The following is a 22,431-nucleotide window of genomic DNA, read 5'->3' as shown; positions in this document are numbered from 1 at the left end:
CAGCTGTAAAAGGCCTCGACCAGCTTCCCTGCACCATTTAGACCAGCATGCCCCATCAGCCACCTGCTCATGCACTGACACTGGTCCACATACGGTTTGTGTCTAGTTGTTGTCAGTAGTTGGTGATTAGTTCTCAGTTTGCGCGATAAAGCTCTGGCATCCTCAAAAAACAAAGGGCTGAACTGTGCTGTATTTAATTACATTTAATTTTATACGGTACACCTATGGAGTAATATTACTGTAGCATTGCTGCCATGCTGCTTTTATTGTTCAGTAGTTTTTAAGGAGCTCTCATAGTTTTTATCAGCGTATTTCTGCTGTAATCAAGCAGCGCTGCCCACTGGTCTTATCTTGTGCATTCACATACAGGAGCCTGTAATTAACTATATGATCCATGGCTATGGTAACTATAAAGTATATTATCTATTAAAGCTTTAATCTCTCGCTGTAAGGCCTGTGGAACATGCATTAATGAAGCTGATACATTAAAAGTGACATCCTGGATGAGTTGTCCATGAATCATAATGACTTTGCTTCAAATGTTGTGACGCTCAAAGCCGATCTTTACAGCCACATTTTGTTTGCAGGACTCTACAACAACTCTCATCATGGAAATGAAAGTACATCAAGTGCGTGTACTTGAGTGCTTGTGGAGGCACATGTATTTGAAGAGGATAGTGAATTTTCTAAAAGCACGTTTCATGCCTTTTGTTTTATTAAGAAAGACATGTGAGTAAAATCTATTTATTTAATTTAATATTTTAACACTGAACATAATACTTAGTTCATCTTGCTGCCACATGTCTGTGGTTCTGTTACAACCACTGAGTAAAACTTCAAATTGGGCTTGTTCCTTATTATGCGTGAAACATCAGTGTTGTACTGCAGGTAGTGATATGCATTTAAACACACACACACACACACACACACACACACACACACACACACACACACACACACACACACACACTGCAAAGAAAAACCTAGCCTTAATTTATTATAATAATATAATAATATCTTAATGTGTTGGACCAGATTAACACTGTGCTTAGTGTATTAGCGTGTGTGTGAGTGTGTGCGCCCGTGTGTGTGTGTGTCCAGCTATACCACTGAAAAGCCCCGAAGGGTCTGTTTATTTCCCCAAACACAACATGTATTGATCCAGGATACATGAAACGCCCACAAACCCACACGGATTCCAAAACGCAAACACAAACACTTTCTCACTCACACACAAACACGCACACACCCAATGGTGTACGCAGGTTTGAAATTTCTATCTCTTATTTTATCTCTCTCCCACACACAACAATTGAAACGCACAAATTGAGCTGAGATGAGAGTTTTAGGGTTGAAATATGGGAAGGTTTAACAGGGCTTACATTGTTTTTATGGTTAACACCCACAGAGGAACACACAGAGACAAGCGGGAAGACAGAACAGGAACACTGGGGATAAGCTCTCTCTCTTTCACTCTCTTTCTCTCTCTCTCACGCATTTAAACACACACACACACTCACACACACACACACTCACACACACACACACACACACACACACACACACACACACACACACACACGCACACACACACACACACACACACAGAGTCACAGTTGAGCAGCTGGTTGTCTGTAACAGCAACATCAAAGTAACTTCCAAGTATTTGTGGGGCAGAGCAGAGGAGAACCAGCCAGAGATTGAGTTTGGCCTTTATGCTCTAGCCACAAAACTACATTTTGAATTCCCTACCCCATATCTCAGGTCCTGTTCCACTTTCAACTGGGAGTGTTATTCATCTCCATCACAACACAAACTGCTGTGTTCAACCAGGTCTCGGGATGTCTTTCACTTATGTGAAACTCGTACCTACTGGCAAGCACTGATTTCATATCTTTATATTTGAGGCCAAGCTCAAAGTAAAATCTATAAACCACTCCATGTTGTGGTTTCCATGTTATTGAACTGAACCGAAAGTACATTGAAGATTTCACAAAAGTACATGTTTTTTTTCTTGTTTTTTTCTCCAACCATTAATTATTTTTTCATCTATGTCCCTCCCTGGGTTCCGTACCATCTTGCTCTTCTTCACTGCATTCATTTCCTAATTGAATGCCTGCTTGATATTAAACAGAGCTCTGTATTCTCAAGAGTGCTGTTGTACTATATATATATATATATATATATATATAAATATATATATATATATAGTATATATATATTGTACAGTATATTTATATATATATATATACATACACACATGTATACACATATATATATATATAAGATACGAAAAGAGCTTTGTGCCCTCGTTGTTTTCTTTCTTTCTGTTATGTTATCTTTGGCTCTTCATCTTTTAACCGAGTCAAACTGCAGTCCGGGCGTCCTCCAGGTATTTGTTCCTCCTCGATAGTTAATGAGCCTCAGATACAAAGTGCGGCTCATTAACTTTCAGGGAACAAAAACCTGCAAGACATCTGCCCTTGACTAACAGGCCTTGACACCCCTTAACTGGATTATCGGGGTTTACGCCGGTGTTTACATTATGAATTTCCGTTTGAGGCTCAGTCATCAGTCAAGATTTTCTCGTAGTGTTTCAACAGATTCAGGTGTTATCACACTGATCAGACTAATGTCAGCTGCTCTAGTGCATTTAACTGGTGACTATTTTCTGGTTGAAAATCTGGTAGACATTTTCAGATTCTCCACTCACTCTTCATGAGGGTTTCCTAGTATTATAGAGGGATAGTTACTGCAAACAGATGTGATCCGAGCCTGTGCTGATTGACTGTCTTCTGCCCCCCCTCACGCCAACAATCTGTATGTGATACCTTTTTGTTTGCAAACCAGAATCCAACTTTGTTTCATTGTTCCGTTCAAATGTTTTTTTTCCCCCTTACGTTTCTACAGTAGATAAAGTTAATTGTTTGTCATAAAACGTAATGTCAGTCCTCAGCATTTTCTGATCCGCTTCCCTTTGTCTAGCTTTCTCAGAGATGTGATAAAAAACAATTTCGTCCTTGCCACGCTTCAAACTGATTTCCCATCATCAGCTAACCTTGGTCATGGTCAACACTTTGCAGAGGGACTCACACATCTTAAAAAACTGCGCTCACATCCATTGTGAGGCGCATTCGGGAAGTGTTGAGCTAGTATCAGCGGCTGCTCTCAGCCGAGCAGAACAGGTAACAATGGGGCTCCTGCTCCGACAGTGCTGCTTGAGCGACGGAATGACTCCTGACAAATGACAAATTCGGCAATAATATACACACCGGATTTCAGTGGAGCAGGAAATTCAGGGACAGCGTGTGAGTGTGAGTGACTGTCCACCTCGCATTATCTCATTAATGTCACTCCATCCATTCACTCTCGCCCCCTGTGTAAGCATGTGCCGCTGACACACACAGAGAGGTCTGTGATATGAATCATTTGAAGTTAGTTCTCATTTTAATGGCACGGTGGGTTTTATTGTAAGACTGACAGACATCTAGGGGTGTTGATTTGGCATTGACATTATTGGAAGCTTATAACGGTTATTTTTGATGATGGATTTGTCATTGTGTGTCACATGAACACAACAGCCCCTGCTGACAGTGATTGGCCATTTCACACATTTCATTTCGTGTGAGTGCACGTCTGTCTGTTCGGTCGTGAAGGATTAGGGGTCATTTTGTCCTTCTGCTATGTTCACTTCCAAGTGAAAAGACAGGTCACGTCACACATCTTTAGCTGGAACATTCGCCAAACCCCAAATAGGTACTGACATTCATCTGACGAAAAAAGTTCAGTGAACAGTTTTCTGTGTTTTGTGCTGGATTCTACCTTATAACTGTGAACAGAGTATAAGAGACGATAACACTATTAATCATAGTTATGTGATTAGCATCATCATTCTTAATTTTTTTTTCATTGGGACAATTTGCTAAAGAGTCAGTGATCCAGATGTTACAACCATTTCACTGGGGGAATTGCAGTGATAATAAAGCAGAGAAGGAATGTGGAATAATGACAGTGCATTTTTTACTATTATGCCAATTTGTGTTTTACACCATTACTGCTCATTTCTGTGCATCGGATAAACTTCAGTGAGTCCTTCAAACTGCCTTCAAAATAAGTTGACTTGACATAAACCAGTAGACTCCAGTAACAATAGAGTTTTTCTTCTTTCATATTAAATCTCCCATTAAAAGTTTTGTTGTAAAATGCCGTGTACCCTTCTTTCTTTTACTTAGCAGTACATTGCTTAACCCAGACAGAGCATTGACACATACAGTCTCATTTACACATTTATGATGGACATTGGTTTTTACCACTAACCATGATTCAACCTTGTACATTTTAAAATAGCCATAAAGCATTATCTTGTGTATTTGTGTTGACATGATAGTGTGTATGTGTGCATACCTATCTGTGACAATCTGATGATGTATGGGAGTAGTTGTGACATCGGGTTTACCCACAATGCTGTGCTGCCTAGGGGACCATGAACCCTTACCTATCAAGGCAATTGACTGTTTTGCACACACGCTTGCACACAGGTTTGCACACACACACACACACACACACACACACACACGCACACATTTGTGACATATAGCAAATATGCATCTGCCTACATGTACGTACTATTAAACATCAAGACTGACTTGCCCTTTAAGATCCACAATACATATTGCATAACACACAGGAAGACAAATGGATTCACACAAACATGCAGCATGACAAAAGACACACGCACACACAAGCCTATCCATCCATTTTGTCTAGTGAGTTGACAGATGTAAATGTGCCCAGAGGACAGCAAGACTAAATGAAGATGCATTAGACCTTGTGTGTGTGTGTGTGTGTGTGTGTGTGTGTGTGTGTGTGTGTGTGTGTGTGTGTGTGTGTGTGTGTGTGTGTGTGTGTGTGTGTGTGTGTGTGTGTGTGTGTGTGTGTGTGTGTGTGACACAGGGAGAGAGGTGCAGCAAGCAACAGGGACAGCAATGATTAATGTCCATTTTAAACATTCCAGCAATGAACACTGGTGTCCCTATTGTATTCACCTGTTAGCTCTTCAATTGCTCCCTATTCTAGCATTCATAAAGTTATTCATGTTATTTATGGCACGTCAAATATTAGTGTCACATACCTTTTAATGTTCTGCTTCTGCGACAGCTTTCTCTCATGTCTGATCTCTGACCTATTAACTTCAACCTAAACCTAAATGTTGCTGCTGTCTGACACACTACAGACATCAAAGAAAAGCATATGCAACACAAGGAAAAGTCCCTACACAAATATACACTTACACAAGAGTCTGCGTCAGTGTGTGTGTTAGTGTGTGTGTGCGCGCGCACATCCAACTAGGCCGTGACAAATGTGTGCATGTGTGTATTGACAAAGCATGTGGTGTTATTCCTCCATGTTTTGTCCCCACTGACACCAGTGCCTCAGGGCGAACCGCTCACACCATTGGAACTCATGCTCAGGTCAGGATTGTCATTGCAATGATGACAGGAAGGAAAAAGATAGAGCAGGATGTGTTGGCAGTGCTCTTTGGAGAAGAGGGAAGAGCAGGAGCAGTGAGCGGGAAAGGGGGGGGGGGGGGGGGGGGGGGTGACAAGGGAGACTGGGAATGGAGGTGGTTTTGGACATTTTGAGGTTTTCTGGCGGAATGAGATGCTATTTTATCTTCTGCTAACCCTTTTCCTGAGGAGAGCCTGTCATGGGGGGCTGTGGAGACCACTTTGCTCCGGGCCCACGGAGCCCTCAGGTCCAAGTGAGCCGAAAGTGCACAAAGACAAGTGAGCAGAAAGAAAGAAAAAAAACAACAGACTGGCTGACTGCCTTTTTCTTTGCTGACCTTGTATTTTTCGTTTTGTTCAATTAATCTGTGTGATGCCTTTAATAGTATTTCATTTCAGTAATGCAGTTCTCAGAGAGTGCCACAAATAACCAGCTGCTCCGCTGGTTGCTTTCATATTGACTGGATATAGGTCAGGTCTCATGCACAGTACATCAGGGGTTAAAGCATCGAGCTATTCTTTGGACACATTAACTTTATTTATGATGATGAAAATTGAAATTTGACAACTAAGTACAATATGTGTTATTCAATATATAATGCTATTTATTCTGGTTTTAAATGGCACATATACCTCTGCCAAGGCCAAACAGTACGTTCAATCAAGCTGCACCAAATTTCGCACAATCATAGATATCAGTTCCCTCAATGTGCCAAATTTTTCAAGAGCCATGAATTATTCAATAGTAAAATGTCACCAATTTGTTAAGAAAGGGGGAAATAATCCTGGATTCGCCCCCTGATCAGGATCTGCACCAAACTTTGATGGAAATCTATTCAGTTTATCATTTTTTATTTTTTAAATCTTGCTTACAAACCTTTTACAGCAGCATGAGCCTTTCTATCAGCAGCTCGATCATTCAGTGGGAACCTAGCAAATGTTTTGTTAATGTGAACAAATTAAAAAAATAAACCATGATGTTATTAGTAAACCAAAAGCAAAGTAGTTAATCATTACTGATGCTGTAGTGCTTTAACAAAAACCGGGGACTATATTGAAATCATGTAGTGGAGCCCCAGAACACAGACTGTGTCTCTGATGTGTCAGAGATGAAAGTCTTGGGACTCCAGATGATCGTTTTGGAAGCAAGTTGTTCTTATTTGAAAATCTAGGCTGAACTGTCCCAGATCAACAAAAAAAACATTTCCACATGTGACTACCACTTCAGTGCAGATGTTCCTTTCAAGATCAAATACATGTGAAGACTTTCTCTGTTGGCTGATACAGATGTGGAATGTGGTTTCCCTAGTTTGTCCCCCGCAGCACTCAAGCCTCAGGCTAGGTCGCTGTTTCCATAGCAACCTCCGGCCAGAAGTGCATTTCCCAAGTGTTGTTGTGTTGCCATTGTAGCTCACTCCATTAAAAGAATAACTCTTAGCGAAAACCACAAAACTTACTATATTAAGAACTCAAGTCATTATCACGATTTGACGAGTTTGAGTGCGTGAGAGCCGTGTGTGTTTACAGAGAGTCAGTAGAAGAGCAGCCTCTGCCAGAGCGAGCTGACGTGCAGGGTTAGTAACTTTGATGTGTCAATCTTCTCACTGTCCAAAGACAAGTGTTGGCTGTACGAAAGTCTTAGAGAGGTTATGAAATCTTAATCCTATCCAAACACACCACATCCACCATTTGCTAAATTGCATCGGACAGGGCGACGTTCGCACAAGGATGCACGCGACTTGTGCGGTTGTAAAAAATAAAGTGTCAACTCAAAGGCTACGACAGAAACATGGCAACACAGTGACGTCTCTTGTGGTACTGTACTGGCTGTTACATCATTTATCTTGTTGGATGATGTAATAAAAGCATCTTTAAGTGAATAGTGAAAGTTTAAGTGCAGCATGTGGCTCTACAGGGAATCTGTGGCGCGGTGAATGTGGTGGTGCATACATCCTCCAGCTGTATCACATCCTCTACACATCACTTCAACATTATCCCAAAATAAATGTCTTTTTTTTTTTCCAACATGACCTCAGGGTACTTCATGTGAACGTTTTCATGATGTAGTAAAATGTGGCCTATACGGTATATATATATATATATATGTTTTTTTTGTCTCCATGAGCACCCCCCCCGGTTCTCTGTATACAGCTGCAGAGGACTAGATTGATGGTCGGGAACATTTCTTCTGTTCCAGTCACCTTTTCATCTCTTAACCATTTGAACTGTTCCTGTCATTCTGCTTTTAAACAAGTTGGCCCCTCCTCCCCTGCTCAAGGAGTGAGAGAGAGAGATAGAAAGAGGGAGCATCAGTGGTCGAGCGAGATAGAGAGTGAATCAAAATACAGAGCGGTGTTAGCCAGAACAAAGCAGCAAATCAGCAAAATGTTATTTTCAGATTGTTTCACGACGGCTACATTTTAAGGGAGAAATGAAGACGCCCGCACCTCCACACAATCCTGTGGGAAGGTGCTGTATCGCCCTATTTAGTGTTAACGCAGTCAAAGTGCACATTTCTTGCCGTCCGCTGTGGTCTCCCTTCTCTGCATCTTGGTCAAACAAACACTGGCAGAGGACAGAGGACAGAGGACCGAGGACACAGCAGTGTAACCTGGCTGCTACGTTTTTAGAGTCCGGTCCTCAAACTGTTTGCTGGTGTGTGCTGGGGGCTGCACACCCATTACCCAAAGTTTTGCAGCCCAGGAATAACAAACTAAGTAGGAAAGTAAAGTCAGAGAGCAGGGTCTCATCTGATACCACGACACACATCACTTATGGCTCACTATGATTTTGAGCGATTCATCTTGTGAGCATCAGTACGTTGTTTTGTTTTTAGAAAAATCCTGCATAGTGAGTTCACACAGATTATTCTACACAATAAGCCTTTGCCACAGTAGTCATTTTGACAGCAGGAAAGGCGCAGGTGTAAATATAAAACTTTATGAAAGCAAAATCCTATTTGGCTGTTTTGCTTTCAGTGTTATGCTTTGTGGCTCATTGTCGTGACTTAAATCATGAGACAGAGCCGTCATTGATGTTATTAGTTACACCTGAGCTTTTTCTGCTTTGACGAATCGGAAAAAATCGTCTGTGAAAAAGGCCATGTTGTCATATTTATTGCAGTTGCGATAGGGAAACAAATGGGATTAAAAACGTTTATGTTGGAAATAGCCCAAGTCTGCTGTGGGAAACCCACATGCCATCAAGTTTCATACATTTCGAAAAAATTATATTTTTGGCATTAAGCCTTTATTTGATATGCAAGAGTTAAATGTGAAAGGGGGAGAGAACGGGGAAGACAAACAGCACAGGGCTGGGTCAGAACAGAACCTATTTCTAATATGATGGTTGGAACTGCTTGATGATGCTACTTGCTCAGATAAATCTCTACCTTTGGTTGCACCATACATAGTTTGCAAAGACAACAATTCCTGCCCTGTGTCATAATAGAGTAATTCCACGATCTCCAATCTGGTTAGTTGGATGGTATTCGTGATGCAGGTTGTTACATTGCAGGCCAGACAGAAAAAACAGAAATTGTGGCGTCCTTCAGATTTTTTGTTCAATCCCTTGTACCATATTTGCTTTCTACTCAATGGTGCTCCAAGACAAAAAGACAATTTAGAACTGATCCACTCTACCCATTTGTTGGAGCTCCGGAGCAGCAACAAGAATAAAAAATAGAAGGAGAATAGAAGGGATAGAACTTTAAAATGAAATTACCTAAATGTTTTTTATCAAAGATATTTGAGGACGTTGCTTTAAACGTGTTGTTAGACGTTACGGCCCATGAAAACACTCAGTCCTCTGTTCTAGTCTTAGTCTCTGTTACAAAGGAAACTCGGATATCCAGGGGATTCGCCAGAGTTCACAGTCCAGCTGGTGGATGTAACTGATCCTGCGTGAACTGGGAATGCCCCGAGGTTTCCTTCAAGTCGGTTTCGCCCTGAACACCTTAAGGAGGCACTGTCCTAATTTGGTATTTGACCTCCTCAACGCAAAGGAGCACCGGCTCGACACTGATTTCTTGTCAGTGAGCTCCTCATCGCAGCCACATGTTCACTGTTCTCCCGCTGCTCCACCCAAAGCACATGACCATGGAGCGGGTTTGAACAACATGTGTCGGGGACTTGTGAGCTTTGGTTTATTCAGTAGCTCTCTCCTCAACACCACTGCCGGAGACAAAATAAAAATAGACATTACATCTTACCGCTGTCCTGGCTGCAAACTCTCTGTAGCAGATTAGGTTTGTAATGGAATTTTAGAATCAATCACAGATTCATTTTAATGAGTGGCCATTGATCATACAGTAGGATAATATTTCCCCTTGTAGATCAGACCCAAATCCATATTGCTGAATTGAATGTTAGACTCAAAATAAATGTAATCAGAGGGGATGTTTTACCTTAACCAAGCTGACAGCACAGTTGTGCAGCTCTTAATAATTGAAAAGTCAGTCAGTCTTATAGAGCCCAATTGCAACATCAGTCAAGGCCTGATGCCAATGGCAAGATATCTGCACCCTCCTCTTAACTTACTGCTGAGATCCTTGAACTTTTACTGACGAGCCTCATATCATACAAAATCAGTTTTGTTCATATTTTTTTTTTACCTTAGGAACACCTCATGAATTAGCTCACGTATACGCTGATTTGACTATTCTGTATTGCATCAGAGGATAATCAGTAAAGACATGCTTTGACATGAAAGGGTAAAATTCCAGTAAAAGTACTTTTTTTTTAACTTCAACGAGAGAGCTACCTTAAACATTCTTAAAGCTGTACTAAGTAGTATTTGTTTAATTCATTCATAACGAATAATGAACTGGCAGTTATTTATTTCTGTAAGTATATTTGTATGGGCGTTTATGGCCTTTATTTGATAGGACGGAGAGAGTTTTAGTGGTGAAAGGGGGAACAGGGGGATGACATGCGAACATGGGGGGGGGGGGGGCAGTTCTACCAGGTGAGCTATACGCCGGCCCCAGGCCCCAGGCAGATATTTTTAATGAAGAATCATTACTTAGCCTGATTTACTATATCTTGTTCTGTAACACTGTGTTCTGTTACTATTTTTATAGCATAACATAACTAATTTTCACTGGAGAAAAATAGGCACTTGAAAATACAACAATGTGATAGAAATGTATTTGACATGTCCCATCCACTAACATGGAGGAGGATGGGTTTGTGACCTATACTGCAGCCAGCCACTAGTAGGCAATCTAGATGCTTTGGCTTCACTCTTTGAGAGCCTTGATGTCACCCATCGTTATATACAGTCTATGGTTAGAATATTTTATTCCAAATTGGCATATACTGAAAAAAAGAACTTATATTTGACAGTTAGCTGGAAGCAGAATATAACTTGTTGGTAAAAACAGAGCAAGAGATGTAACTTTTAAACCTTGAATCACAAATTGTAGCTTCATGTTACAGTAGACTTGGCTTTCTGCACCATGTCTGTCGGCCAATATACAATTAGAAAACACATCTGCTGGTCTTTATGGTGTCGGACGTCACAGCATGGGGATGTTGTGTATTAGCAACCGATATTTCTTGGTTCTGAGCAGAGCTGGTGTTTAACAGAGTGGAGCTGCTACAGTGATTACTCTGTTTAGCAGGTGATTGATGAGAAGCAGTGCTAGAAATGTCACTTGCGGTGTTAATATATTTTCACCCAGGGAACATGGGAAAGGCAGAGTTAATACATTCTAATATGTTTACTCCAAGGAATCTGAACAGAAATATAACTTTCAAGGGCCCGAGGATTTCTTTCTTTCATGTTTTTGTCTTTGTTAAATGTGTTTTTTTTTGTTGTAAAATGTGTTTTTTATGTGGTGTAGGTTTCAGAGGATGATGGCATATGTGCAGAGCTGTATCTAGAATATATTTTGCTATTGCAGTGTTATTCGTACACACCCGACTTATGATCCGGAGGGTTTGTATCCTACGCAACTTCTGATTCTGCAAGCCCTCAGGCTGTGGTTTATTTTATGGGTTTATCTGTGTTGTAGAACAAAGTGAAGTCTGTACTCTGATTGCCCTCCTTCACTGGTGATCACTGGGAATTGACGCTGGAAACATCCCTGGCTGGCACAGCAAAGAGGAAAATCCAAGATCCAGGATCGTCGAGCAGAATTCAGATCTGTTGTTCTCATTATCCTGGACAGTGCAATCACTATTTAAGATAATAATCAGCTCTCTGTCCCAAAGCAATAAATACAGGAATGAAAGCTGTGATCTGTAATATCACTGGGACGTGCAGTGAGGCATGTTGCTTTGAAAATTAACCGAATGAACCATAACCACACAGTGTTTGTTTGAGCCTCTTAGCAGTAGACATTCCACACCGAAGTGTGGTTGCGTATTCCGGAAAACTTGATCAACACTGAATGCAAAGTAGCATAGATTGATGCGACTGATATAACCACTGGAAACATCACTGGATCTGCAAATACTGCACATATTGCATCAGCATGAAAATAATATACCATGAGTAACCACTGTTCGTTACGAGGGCTGCAGCTTATTTTCATTGTGAGATGCTGTGCCTATTATTTTATTGTTACGAATGCCCATCAGAATTTCCTGAAGCCTGGGATGAAGCATTCACATGGTTTGTTTTGTCTGGGCAATAGTCCAAATTCCAAAGATATTAAACTTGCTATTATATAAAACAAGAAATAAGCAGCAAATGCTCGCAAACTACTAACTGGAACTGTGGAAAGTTTGCTTAAAAAATGGCATTAAGAACTAATCCATTGTCAAAATAGCTGCAGATTATTTATTGCATATTTATTATTAACATTCCAGGAAAAAAAGTTTTTCTAATGACGTTCCTTTGGCAGCCATGTTACAGTTCCTCCCTTTCTCCTCTGCAAAGCTATTCTCTATAGCCATTTTCAGAGATAAACATAAACATACAAAATGTTTAGACATTTAGGTCTGGACATTTTCCAGCATATGTGTTGCATATGAAGAATGCACCAGGAGATTGTTGGGTCCCTGAGCATTTAGGCAACATTTGCGTTCTCACATACAGCCCCTCCGGAAAATTTCAGGAGATTATCCAGACTTCAGTGCATGTAAGGCATCTTACTGAAATCCAACTGCTTCAAATGGCACTCCATGGTCAACTGGTATTACCATGAAACCCAATGCTTTTCACTTTAAGCCAAAAACTAAATACAGTGGAAACCGGATATAAGGATAACAGATAAAGTGAAAAACTGCGTATATGGATCAAAAAGCTTGGGACACGTTCGTCCCCATAAAAACGCAGTTTGAATAATGTGGTTACATTGATGAAGTATATGTTCATTATTTTGGCTCTTTTTATACACGTTTTGACCATAAAAAAAACAGCAGCTCTGTCAGTAATGTACTGCTCCTGAGCTGAATTGAATGAATGCGAACAGCTATGAAGAAAGATTTAAGGAAAGTATCGATCCCCATGTGGTGATCAGTGTCGATATCCTGGCTGTCATTTCAAACAAATCAACGTTTAAACTGGAGCAGGTCAGAGTCGGTGTCAGTGTTTGTCCCGGGACAAACGTGATCACTATAAGTGTTTTCCACTCTCGTTAAAATCACTTTCGAGGCCTCGTTCGGACGGAGCAAAGTTGTTCTGCTGGAGATGTGATATTAGCTGTTGACACATTAAAACTATTGGAGCACAGCAGGTGGTGAGGGGCTTGGGACATCTATGGCCCTTTGGCCACAGTTGGGCATGAGCCCCATTAGTGTTTGGTTGGTTAGAGGTGTTATATATTATGTGTCAGTGAAACTGTTAATACATTTACACCATGGGAGCAGTATCAGTGCTGGGGAGTCCATTTAGCTCAGGGGCTTTGGCATCTTTCCAACAGCAACAACTGTAATACATATACACCACTGGAGCTGAGTACAGGTGTTAATGGATTATGGATTGCACCCGCTGAGAGATGCCTTTAATGTGAACTTTGGGTCTCAGCAGCGATGTGTACAGGGAGGGATTTATTCGGATTCAAAATGGTGGGTGGTGGATAGGTGAAATTAGGTTGTCTGCGCTTTTTCCCATCAGTTCTTCTGAAGTGTTGAGTGTATGAACTCTGCTATGAAAGGGCACAATCAGCGACTGCAGTATTGCAGACACTGTTGACTTGTGAGTGCAAAAATCATAAGCGTTTTCAGAAAGTGACTTATTGGACTGAAGAACCTTTTTTTCTTTCCTGTTCTCCAAAGTTAAGGGACCAAGGCTTTTGTTGTATGAGCTAGAGAACTTTGACAGACATATTGAATACATTTTTGAAGATGCATTTTTTTTCAGGACCCAAAACCCTGCCTGAGTTTTGAGTTCCCTAAAAACACTAAAGCAAGTCCTACTAATGCATCCAGGACTCCCGTCGTTCCTTTGACTTCCCCGTCAACTGTTCATGTTCAACTTCAAACTTGGTGAATATATCTCTAAGGATCCCGTGAAGTGCTGCGTTGACAGTGAAGGGTTGTGGAGGAGTGGTTTCCAAGACCCCAACCTCAACCCTAACCCATTTAACGGAAAGTTCACTTGCCGTGACTTATTTAATAGGCTGACATCACAGTGACATCACAGACTGTGGTTTTGTGATGCACGGATGGGTGTATTTCATTGGGAAAAAACATATTTAGTATCACTTTTAAAAAAGTTTTTAAACCCTGAAAGACATTCTCTCTTTTTTTTCCAGACAAATTTAAAATGCCAACATCTGTCCAAATCCCTGTTTAGCAATATGTGCACACGATCTGACATTTGTTCTGGTTCCGCTTGGTTTTAACTTTACAGCCCTCTGGAAACCAAACAAGAAATTAGTAATTTTTGCCAGGTAGGGGAAGCTAGATCCGACGAAACATCTGTTCCAACTTTGGCTTGTGGCAAGTTGCATGCTGTGGATACAGATATACGGTTCACTCCAGTTGTTTTGTTGCTGTCAGGAAACTAGAGGTCATTTTCTTCTCTTATTCCATGTGTTGGATGAGTGACAGCTCACAAACAGCAGCAAACACACATTTTGATCTGTCGGTATAGATGGATGCATGATATTATTATTAATTCATTATTTGTTACATTCATTTTCGTTTCATTAAATAATTGTAGGTTTCAAATCTTTGTGTGTTTGCTGTTTATGTGTATTGTGCTGTAAGTTTTTTTATAATTTGCCATAATTATAATTTTATTTTGTCTTGCGCCATTAAAAGCGATCACCATTCGAGTCCAGCAATTTTAATCACTGTCATGTTAATGCACGAAAACCTGTTCCATCAATGTTACCACGAGCTTAGCAATTCTCACTCTTTTTGATTGAATTTTATTATGTCCATTATTATATGTGGAAATCAATAATAGTGTGTCTGTCCCTAGGGCCCTGCATTTACAGTACAGGGGGAGAGAAAGAGGTGTGGCGGTTGGCTTTTATCCAGCAGCAAATGGATCCACTGTGCTTCCATTTGCGCTGCTATTTGCGCTGCTATTTTATTAGATGATTGGCTTACATGCGTCACCTTATATTAACAACGACTGTGGGACAGTGTTTGTAAATGTAAGGTGACTATTCATTCTACTAGTTGGTTGTTTGCTGATAGATGTTTATCTACACATGATACCGACAGTTATTGTTTGTGTGTGTTATAGTATATACTAGAAACTAGTAGTATAGAAAACATGCACATTGTGGCCTAGTTTCCTTTGTTGTTGACAAACCTAGTGAATACTGAAGAAGACTATTGTCTCTGTGTGAACTGTTGAGTTTTTAACAATTGGGTGAGAGTATTTAAATAAATTGTCAAGTGTCAGAGATGTGCTACTATATTTAACTTTTTGTTTTAATACATTTTCTTTATAAAGTGGCCTTTTTCTCACTTGAGCCCCCCCCCCCCCCCCCAACTTGTCTGTGCACGTCCCGGCTGTGGGATAGAGCCCCGTAGAGGTCAGCACCACACAAATAGATGGTGACATGAAGTTTTAATCGTGTTCACAGCCTTAACTGAACTCCAGTTAGAGAGTGTAAACACCGTGTATTGTGAGCAACAAGAAACTGTCTCGCTGTGTCCCAACTCATTGGCCGCCTTCTTTGTTGCGCAGACCACAAAGGCCAAACACAAACTAGATGGTCTGGTCGACAGAGGGTTTTTTTTCACGATGGGCGTCACTTGTCCCGCCCTTACGGCTGTCGCCCAGCAACAGAGAGGCAGTTGGACATAACGAGAACGTTTTAACTCTCCTTGGTTTTTTTAACAAGCTGAGGCGCGATACTTAAAAAGTTTTTCACCAAAGTGCAAAGAATCATGGGATAGGTTGGATCAACACTTTGGAGCCTTCATAACTTGGTGATGAAAGGATGCATTTGTCTGTTGAATTTGTCGGAGCCTTCGAGATGGGACAGCCTAGTTGTGCCGCTGTGATCCAATCGGTTTTCAAATACGGCCCCTGAATCTAGACACAGCTATGACGACTGTAGGATTTGAATTTAGGTTTGCTCCTGCTATAGATTCATGTTTTAGTTGTTTGATAGTCGTGGAGAAAATGAAAGTCATGATGGGAAACTCATTAAATGTATAATTTTCCTAGAGGAGGGGAAGAAGACATTAGAAAGGATCAAACAGAAAATAGGAAGTAATTGTGTTTGTACAAGGTTTCTGCAAGACACTGATTATATAAGTAATTCATAATTTATTAATCTTTTAACAAAAGCCTTTATCAAAACCTCCCTCACCCCCCCTCTCTGTTTCCCTCACTTCCTTTTTCCTTCTGGCTCTCATCTTCTACTTCCATCATCCTTGATCTGCTCTTTCCCTCTGAACGCAACATGTCCTTTCCTTCCTACCTCTTCCTTTTTCCTTCCGTTTTCGATTCCGCTCTTCACTTTGTCCTACTTTCATGTCATTGTCAGCTCTGAGCCTCCCTCCCATCACCTCTCTGTCTTATCCACCTCTGCATTGCTATTAAAACGATGCCCTGGCCTAGAGTTGCCATAGCAACCCGCTGACCTGCCCCAAGGCTGTGAAGTGCCGGGAGGGACAAACTCTATGGAGGAGTATCATCAGTCATTTCCACTAGACAAAAAAGACATGCACACACACCCACACACACCCACACACACACCCACACACACACACACACACACACACACACACACACACACACACACACACACACACACACTTGTGGCCATCCCACCAACTTGTGCTTTCCTCACAACGTGTATATCGAAGGTCGCACATGACTGTCTACACACTCTTCAGGATAACATTGGAAGTTCCAGCTACTGTGTGAAAGCAGGGAATTTGCCTCCTAAATTAAGAATAAGAAAATGCACCATTCTATTTTAACAACTTGGACGCGTAATGGTAAATCAACTTTCATGGCAGGCTGTACCTGGGTAGGTTACCACCATAACAAGTTTTTGATACCAGAAGATAAAACTTAATAACTTCATAATGAAGTGTTTACGTTTTCAGTGATTTTGTATGTTGGATTTCTGTGTAGGGAACATTTTCATTCCCCCGTAAGTCGCTTTAATGTAATAATTAGAAGCCTGCATTGTTTTCAGGGCTGTTTATGAACACTCTAAATTTACAAAGCTTGAGAAGGGACCTAAAAAAAAATTAATAAAGAATGTTGTACTTCAATGTACTTCCATGTTTTTCAATGTACTTTCAATGGAGCGGTTCGTAGATGTTTACTTTGAGCTTGGCCTCAAATAGAAAGATATTAAATCAGTGCTTGGCAGGAGTAGGTAGGAGTTTCACATAAGTGAAAGATAAGAGAATACTCAAGGAGACATGAGTATGTAAGTAAGGAGACTTGCTCGTCGCAAAGTAAACTCTGGCCTGGCGGTCCTGGTTGAAGGAATTCACAACCAGCTGCAGGACTCTGGGCGGCTTCACGGGTATCAGTGGGTTTACGCTAAATGGACTGTGTGTGAGGAAAGAGGATATAGTGGTGCTTTGTGTTAAAGGAGCTGGATCCCAGAGGGGTGTCATGAAGTCCAGGAGCCAGATGAAGTGAGGCTGGACGTATTTACATTGATCTTGAAATACTGTAGCTTAAGCACAAATCCCGGCCTGTGTAGTGACCCCTGTGTAAACCCACAGCCCCTGTAATCAATGTCACCTGTCTCATCAGCTCATTACGTCTCATTGTTTCAGTCTGCAGAACCTTCTCTTTCGTTGTTGCTAATCATCAAACAATCAATCCATGAATCAATTATTCAGTTAATCAATCGGTCAATCAATCAAACAAACTTAATTACAGCACATTTCGACAAAATGAATGCAATTCGAAGTGCTTTACAGGTGATTGGCAAAACCTGGAATCTTAAAAAAATAATTAAATTAGTTAAAAACATTTAGAGACTAATGCAAAGCAATCAACTGTAGAAAAGACAAGAATAAAATTAAGTTAAGATGATCAAATATATATAATTAACAGTGACATTTTAGTGACTCTCCTTACATTTGGCTTTCGAACCTGAAAAAGCACATATTTCATACTTCCTTTAATGTCAAAGCACAACAACACGATGGTCAAAATGACTGAATGTTGTAATCTGTTGCGTGGTAGTACAGGCTTAGATTTTGCTAAAGAATCAATAGTTTTAACATTATTATGGTGATGAAAGATCAATTCAGAAAAATAACATATTCATTAATATCTATTTTATGTAAAAAAATATACAGTTATAAAGCCCTTAACCTTCTAGTTGGCAAGTATATCGATATAACATACTCAGCTAACTGATCTTGTCATGATGAAACCGCTGTGGTCATCAGTATCTCACATCAGTTTTACATGGGGCTGCTGGTGATCCACATGTTTTGCACAATATGAAAGAACCAAATGAGTATAATGTGATTAAAAGTATATTCAGACTTTTCCTGTTTAACATTAGAGGAGTGAAAAGAGAGCAATCTTTTTGTCACTATTTAAATGGTTTCTCTCAAAGCGGGAGGAAAAATGCAGCTGTAGTTAAGTAGAGATTATCTGCATACTGACAATACTTCTGAGCACTTTATCCTTTCCCCAAATCCCCCCTGATTCTGTCAGATGACTTCTTCAAACATCGGTTCAAATGAGAGAACACCTTTGTGCATCAAGCTGGCTTGTTAAAATGCGGCAGGCTGGCAGAGAGAGGACTGTGCGGTCACATAAGTGTGACTAATGACTTGGCTCGGACACGATTCCTTTCGTTCTCTCCTCTTTCAGTCGCTTCTTTCCCTCCTTCTTCCCATCATTTAGTCAGTGCTTTAGTTTGGGCTTTGAATTAGGTTGTGCGCTTCACCTTGTTATACCAAAGCAGGCAGCACAGAAGACAGAGTGGTCAGCTGAGTGTGTAACTTCCCTCTGATTCATGACTTCATACAATCCAAATAATGAGTCAATTAGAGTAAATTATACATGTTTAGTGTCCACTGTAATTAGTTCACCTCTCTCTTCTTCTGTCTGACTCATTTTTCCCAGCCTGCTTCCTCTTCCTCTCTCCGCATGGAACCATCAGGCTGTCTCCAGTCTTTCCGCTCTCCCCAGTCTTATTCTCTCCTGTCTGTCTCTTCATCTTCTTGTTTTCTCCTCTTCCTCGCCCTCTTTGTCTTCCTCTCATCCGCCTCCCCTCCCTCTTCCTCTCTGTCCTAGTTCTCATGGTCTCCTGGTGAAGCTTTGTCTTATTACCATGCTAGCGTTTAATTGGACCAGTGTACACAAACACACAGATCGACTGACTGAACACCCCTTACATGCAGTCACATGGCACCGTGCACACAGGCACACATGTACACGCACACACACACACACACACACACACACACACACACACACCCACACACACACACAAAGTGGCTATTTGGAAACACATTATGTGCACACACACCCACCAAGTTAACATGCTCCAGTTATACAAATACACATAACACACAGTGGCGCTCGGTAAGTTACTGTGGAGTCCATCCAGGTTGTACTACAGCTACCGTGTTGCTGCCCCTTCTGTGGCACTAAGGCGCGTTGGCTACAGTCGTAGATTGATTTTGGCACAGTTCGACCATGAGCTGCCTGTAGCTGCTGCCACAGTAGAGGGAGTAGAGTCCTCTAAGAACAGGCAGCAGCAGATGCACATTGGAGACATAAAGGCTAGACAGACATCTAAATACTGCCCAGTCAGTCTCACATAGTTTTAGGTCCATATAGAAAAACAATCACACACATCGGTCATACACATATGTGATCACCTCCCACTCGTGTGAGTGTAAAATATGGGCAGTTTGAATGTGAATGATTTTAGGATGTATAATTATAAGGGTTTGGTTGGCTGCTTGGTTCTTCTGTGGAATGTCGATTGGTTTATTTAGATGTTTTTTGATTTTATTTTACAGTTATTTTTATGTAAATATGAGTAATCATGAACATTTGTTCTGTTTTCCTCTCTGTGTTCCAGTCCTGCCCAGCCACACATGTGGCACCCCAGGCCTCATTCCAAACGGGGTCATTCATGGTACGCGGTACAACATGGGGGACAAGATGCGATATAGCTGTGAGTCAGGTTTTGTATTGGAAGGACACAGTATCCTCACATGCATTGTGTCACCTGGCAGTGGAGCACAGTGGGACTTCCCATCACCATTTTGTAGAGGTAAGAGGTTTCTTTCTTTCTTTCTTTCTTTCTTACTTTCTAATCACTGAGGTCATTAGAGAGGAAGATGAGAAGAACCAGTGTATTGATTTCTTTTAAATGCACAGCAGGGTCTGACTCGAATTATGCCCCAAATTTTATATGAAGCAGATACAGGACAAAATCCTTTTAGCAAATCTGTGGAGGTTTTCACCATCTGAGTCAGTAGATGGCAAAATAGCATTTCTGTGCAGGGTGTGCGTCGCTCCCCTCCAATGCATTTCATTAACATGTGCTTTATGTTAATTTATCTAATAATACATTAATCTGTTATATGTTTATTCATGAACAGAAATGAGAAATTAAGCCATTAAAAACATCTTGTGAAACCCAAAAACGGTTGATTTGATTAAGTGTGTTTTTATTTTTGGTAGTGGTATTAAAGTATTTTACATTTACATTTTGACAAAGCAATAATCAGAATTACAACAGTAAAGGCAATTGGAACAAACATTTTTAATAAAAAAGATAAAAGAGAAGTAATACAAATATCAAGCCAGCCCAGGAAAGACAACACCAAAATCATTGTATGAAATAAATTACAAAAACACGTGTTTGTTAAAGAATTGCTCCTCCTTCTCATTCTGTCCTTCTACCCCTCTGTCTGTCTCCAGCGGAGGGAGCATGTGGCGGTACGCTACGAGGCACCGCAGGTTCAATAACCAGCCCTGGATACCCTGCAGAGTATGACAACAACCTGGACTGTACGTGGTCAATCCTTGCTGAGCCAGGGGACACCATTGCTCTTGTCTTCAATGACTTCTTATTAGAGGACAAATATGACTTCCTGGAAATCGGTGGAACAGAAGCACCAAGCATATGGTAAGATACATTTCATATGCAGACCACATAGAGAGAAACTCATGTTTTAGGCTACAGGAGCCTGAAACAGGACTGAGGCATTATATGCTGAATAGTATATAAATACATAATGACAAGCAGACACACACAATCGCCTCTGACATTTGAGAGGTGAGTAGAAGATATGAAATATACAAAGAAACAAACAGAAAACAAAACAAAACAGTTTTTGCTGTGTGATATCTTAAGATGAGCTTGAGGGAATGTCTTCAAATTTTGATACAAACATTTGTTTAGACTCAAAGAAGAACTGATTACATTTTGGTAGTAAAGGGTCAAAAGGTCAAGGTCACATGACCTTACATTGTTTTGAAAACAATACATCAGGAATCCCTAAAGAGAATTTAATAACATGTGGCAGAAACCTTCACTTAGACTCAGGGGTGACCTGAATAGAATGTGGTGGTCAAAGGCCAAGGTGACTGTGACCACACAAAGCACGTGTTTGCCTTGTAAACGGTCTGTATTTATTACTTTTTTTGCAATCTCACACTTTTCTTAAGGTTTTAATAGTATGAGATTTGCAATGGCCAGATTTAGAGAAGGGCCATATGTTTCATTTTGGAGTAGCAGGGATGATGTTTTTTATGTAAATGGTAAATAAAAGAGGAACAAGAATCAACTCTTGTGGAACACCTACACTTATTCTGAGACTTTGAGCTATTCTCTGAGTCGAACAGTCGAATAGGACTGCTGGGGTTTACAGACACTTGGATTTTTACAGTAGTAAAAGGGGCGTACATCAGAAATCTTAACAATTTGTTCTAGTTTGCATTGCAATTAATTCGAAAAAAAATGCTCATTGAATTAAACATGAATAAAAATAACTTTAAATATTTTTTTTCAAGTATCTGTATTGGTCCAGAAGTATTTGTGACATAAGCCATTGAGCAACAATCGTAGATGTGTTGCGCAAAAGCTGCACCATTAAAGTACCAGTGGATTGTTTGTGAATATAAGATCTATCGTGGGTTGATTAAAAATGATCTGTTTGGTGTTGTAGGACTAGGAATCAGATGATGTAGATTAAACTCTAAACACCGTTTTCTTGCAGCCAGATGAAAGTGAATAGAGAAGCATCTTGTAGTGAGATTATACAAAAGCAAACCATTAATGCACTGTTCCATCCCACAGGGGTTAAACAGTCATTAGAGCTCATTATTCCATTTGGCCTGACAGTGAGTCACACGACACAGCAAGACTCCTGGATGATGCTACAGGCCAATATCCAATGCAGCAGCAGACGCACATCAATCAGCACTGTATTGCTATTTATTACTCACTGCAGTGTAATCAGTGGATTCTGTGCTCCGATAACATTTATCTTTCTTAACATAATCGAACATCATTTCTTCTTTTGTTGAGCTCTTGTCAATCTTTGAAGTT

The 22,431-nt window shown here is 40.6% G+C and overlaps 1 protein-coding gene across 2 annotated transcripts in view; it reads left to right on the top strand.

Annotated features, from left to right (window-relative positions):
* LOC117756771 (CUB and sushi domain-containing protein 1-like) overlaps nt 1–22,431 on the top strand; it is a 380,356-nt gene that overhangs the window by 173,180 nt on the left and 184,745 nt on the right. For both annotated transcript variants that reach the window (XM_034577551.1, XM_034577542.1), the window contains exons 4-5: nt 19,951–20,145; nt 20,799–21,006. In XM_034577551.1, coding sequence (XP_034433442.1) covers nt 19,951–20,145; nt 20,799–21,006 — 403 coding nt within the window. The remainder of the gene's footprint in view (nt 1–19,950; nt 20,146–20,798; nt 21,007–22,431) is intronic.

This window comes from Hippoglossus hippoglossus, chromosome 3 (genome assembly GCF_009819705.1).
Source record: "Hippoglossus hippoglossus isolate fHipHip1 chromosome 3, fHipHip1.pri, whole genome shotgun sequence".
NCBI classification, from domain to species: Eukaryota; Metazoa; Chordata; class Actinopteri; order Pleuronectiformes; family Pleuronectidae; genus Hippoglossus; species Hippoglossus hippoglossus.
This window is presented reverse-complemented; position numbering and strand designations above follow the sequence as displayed.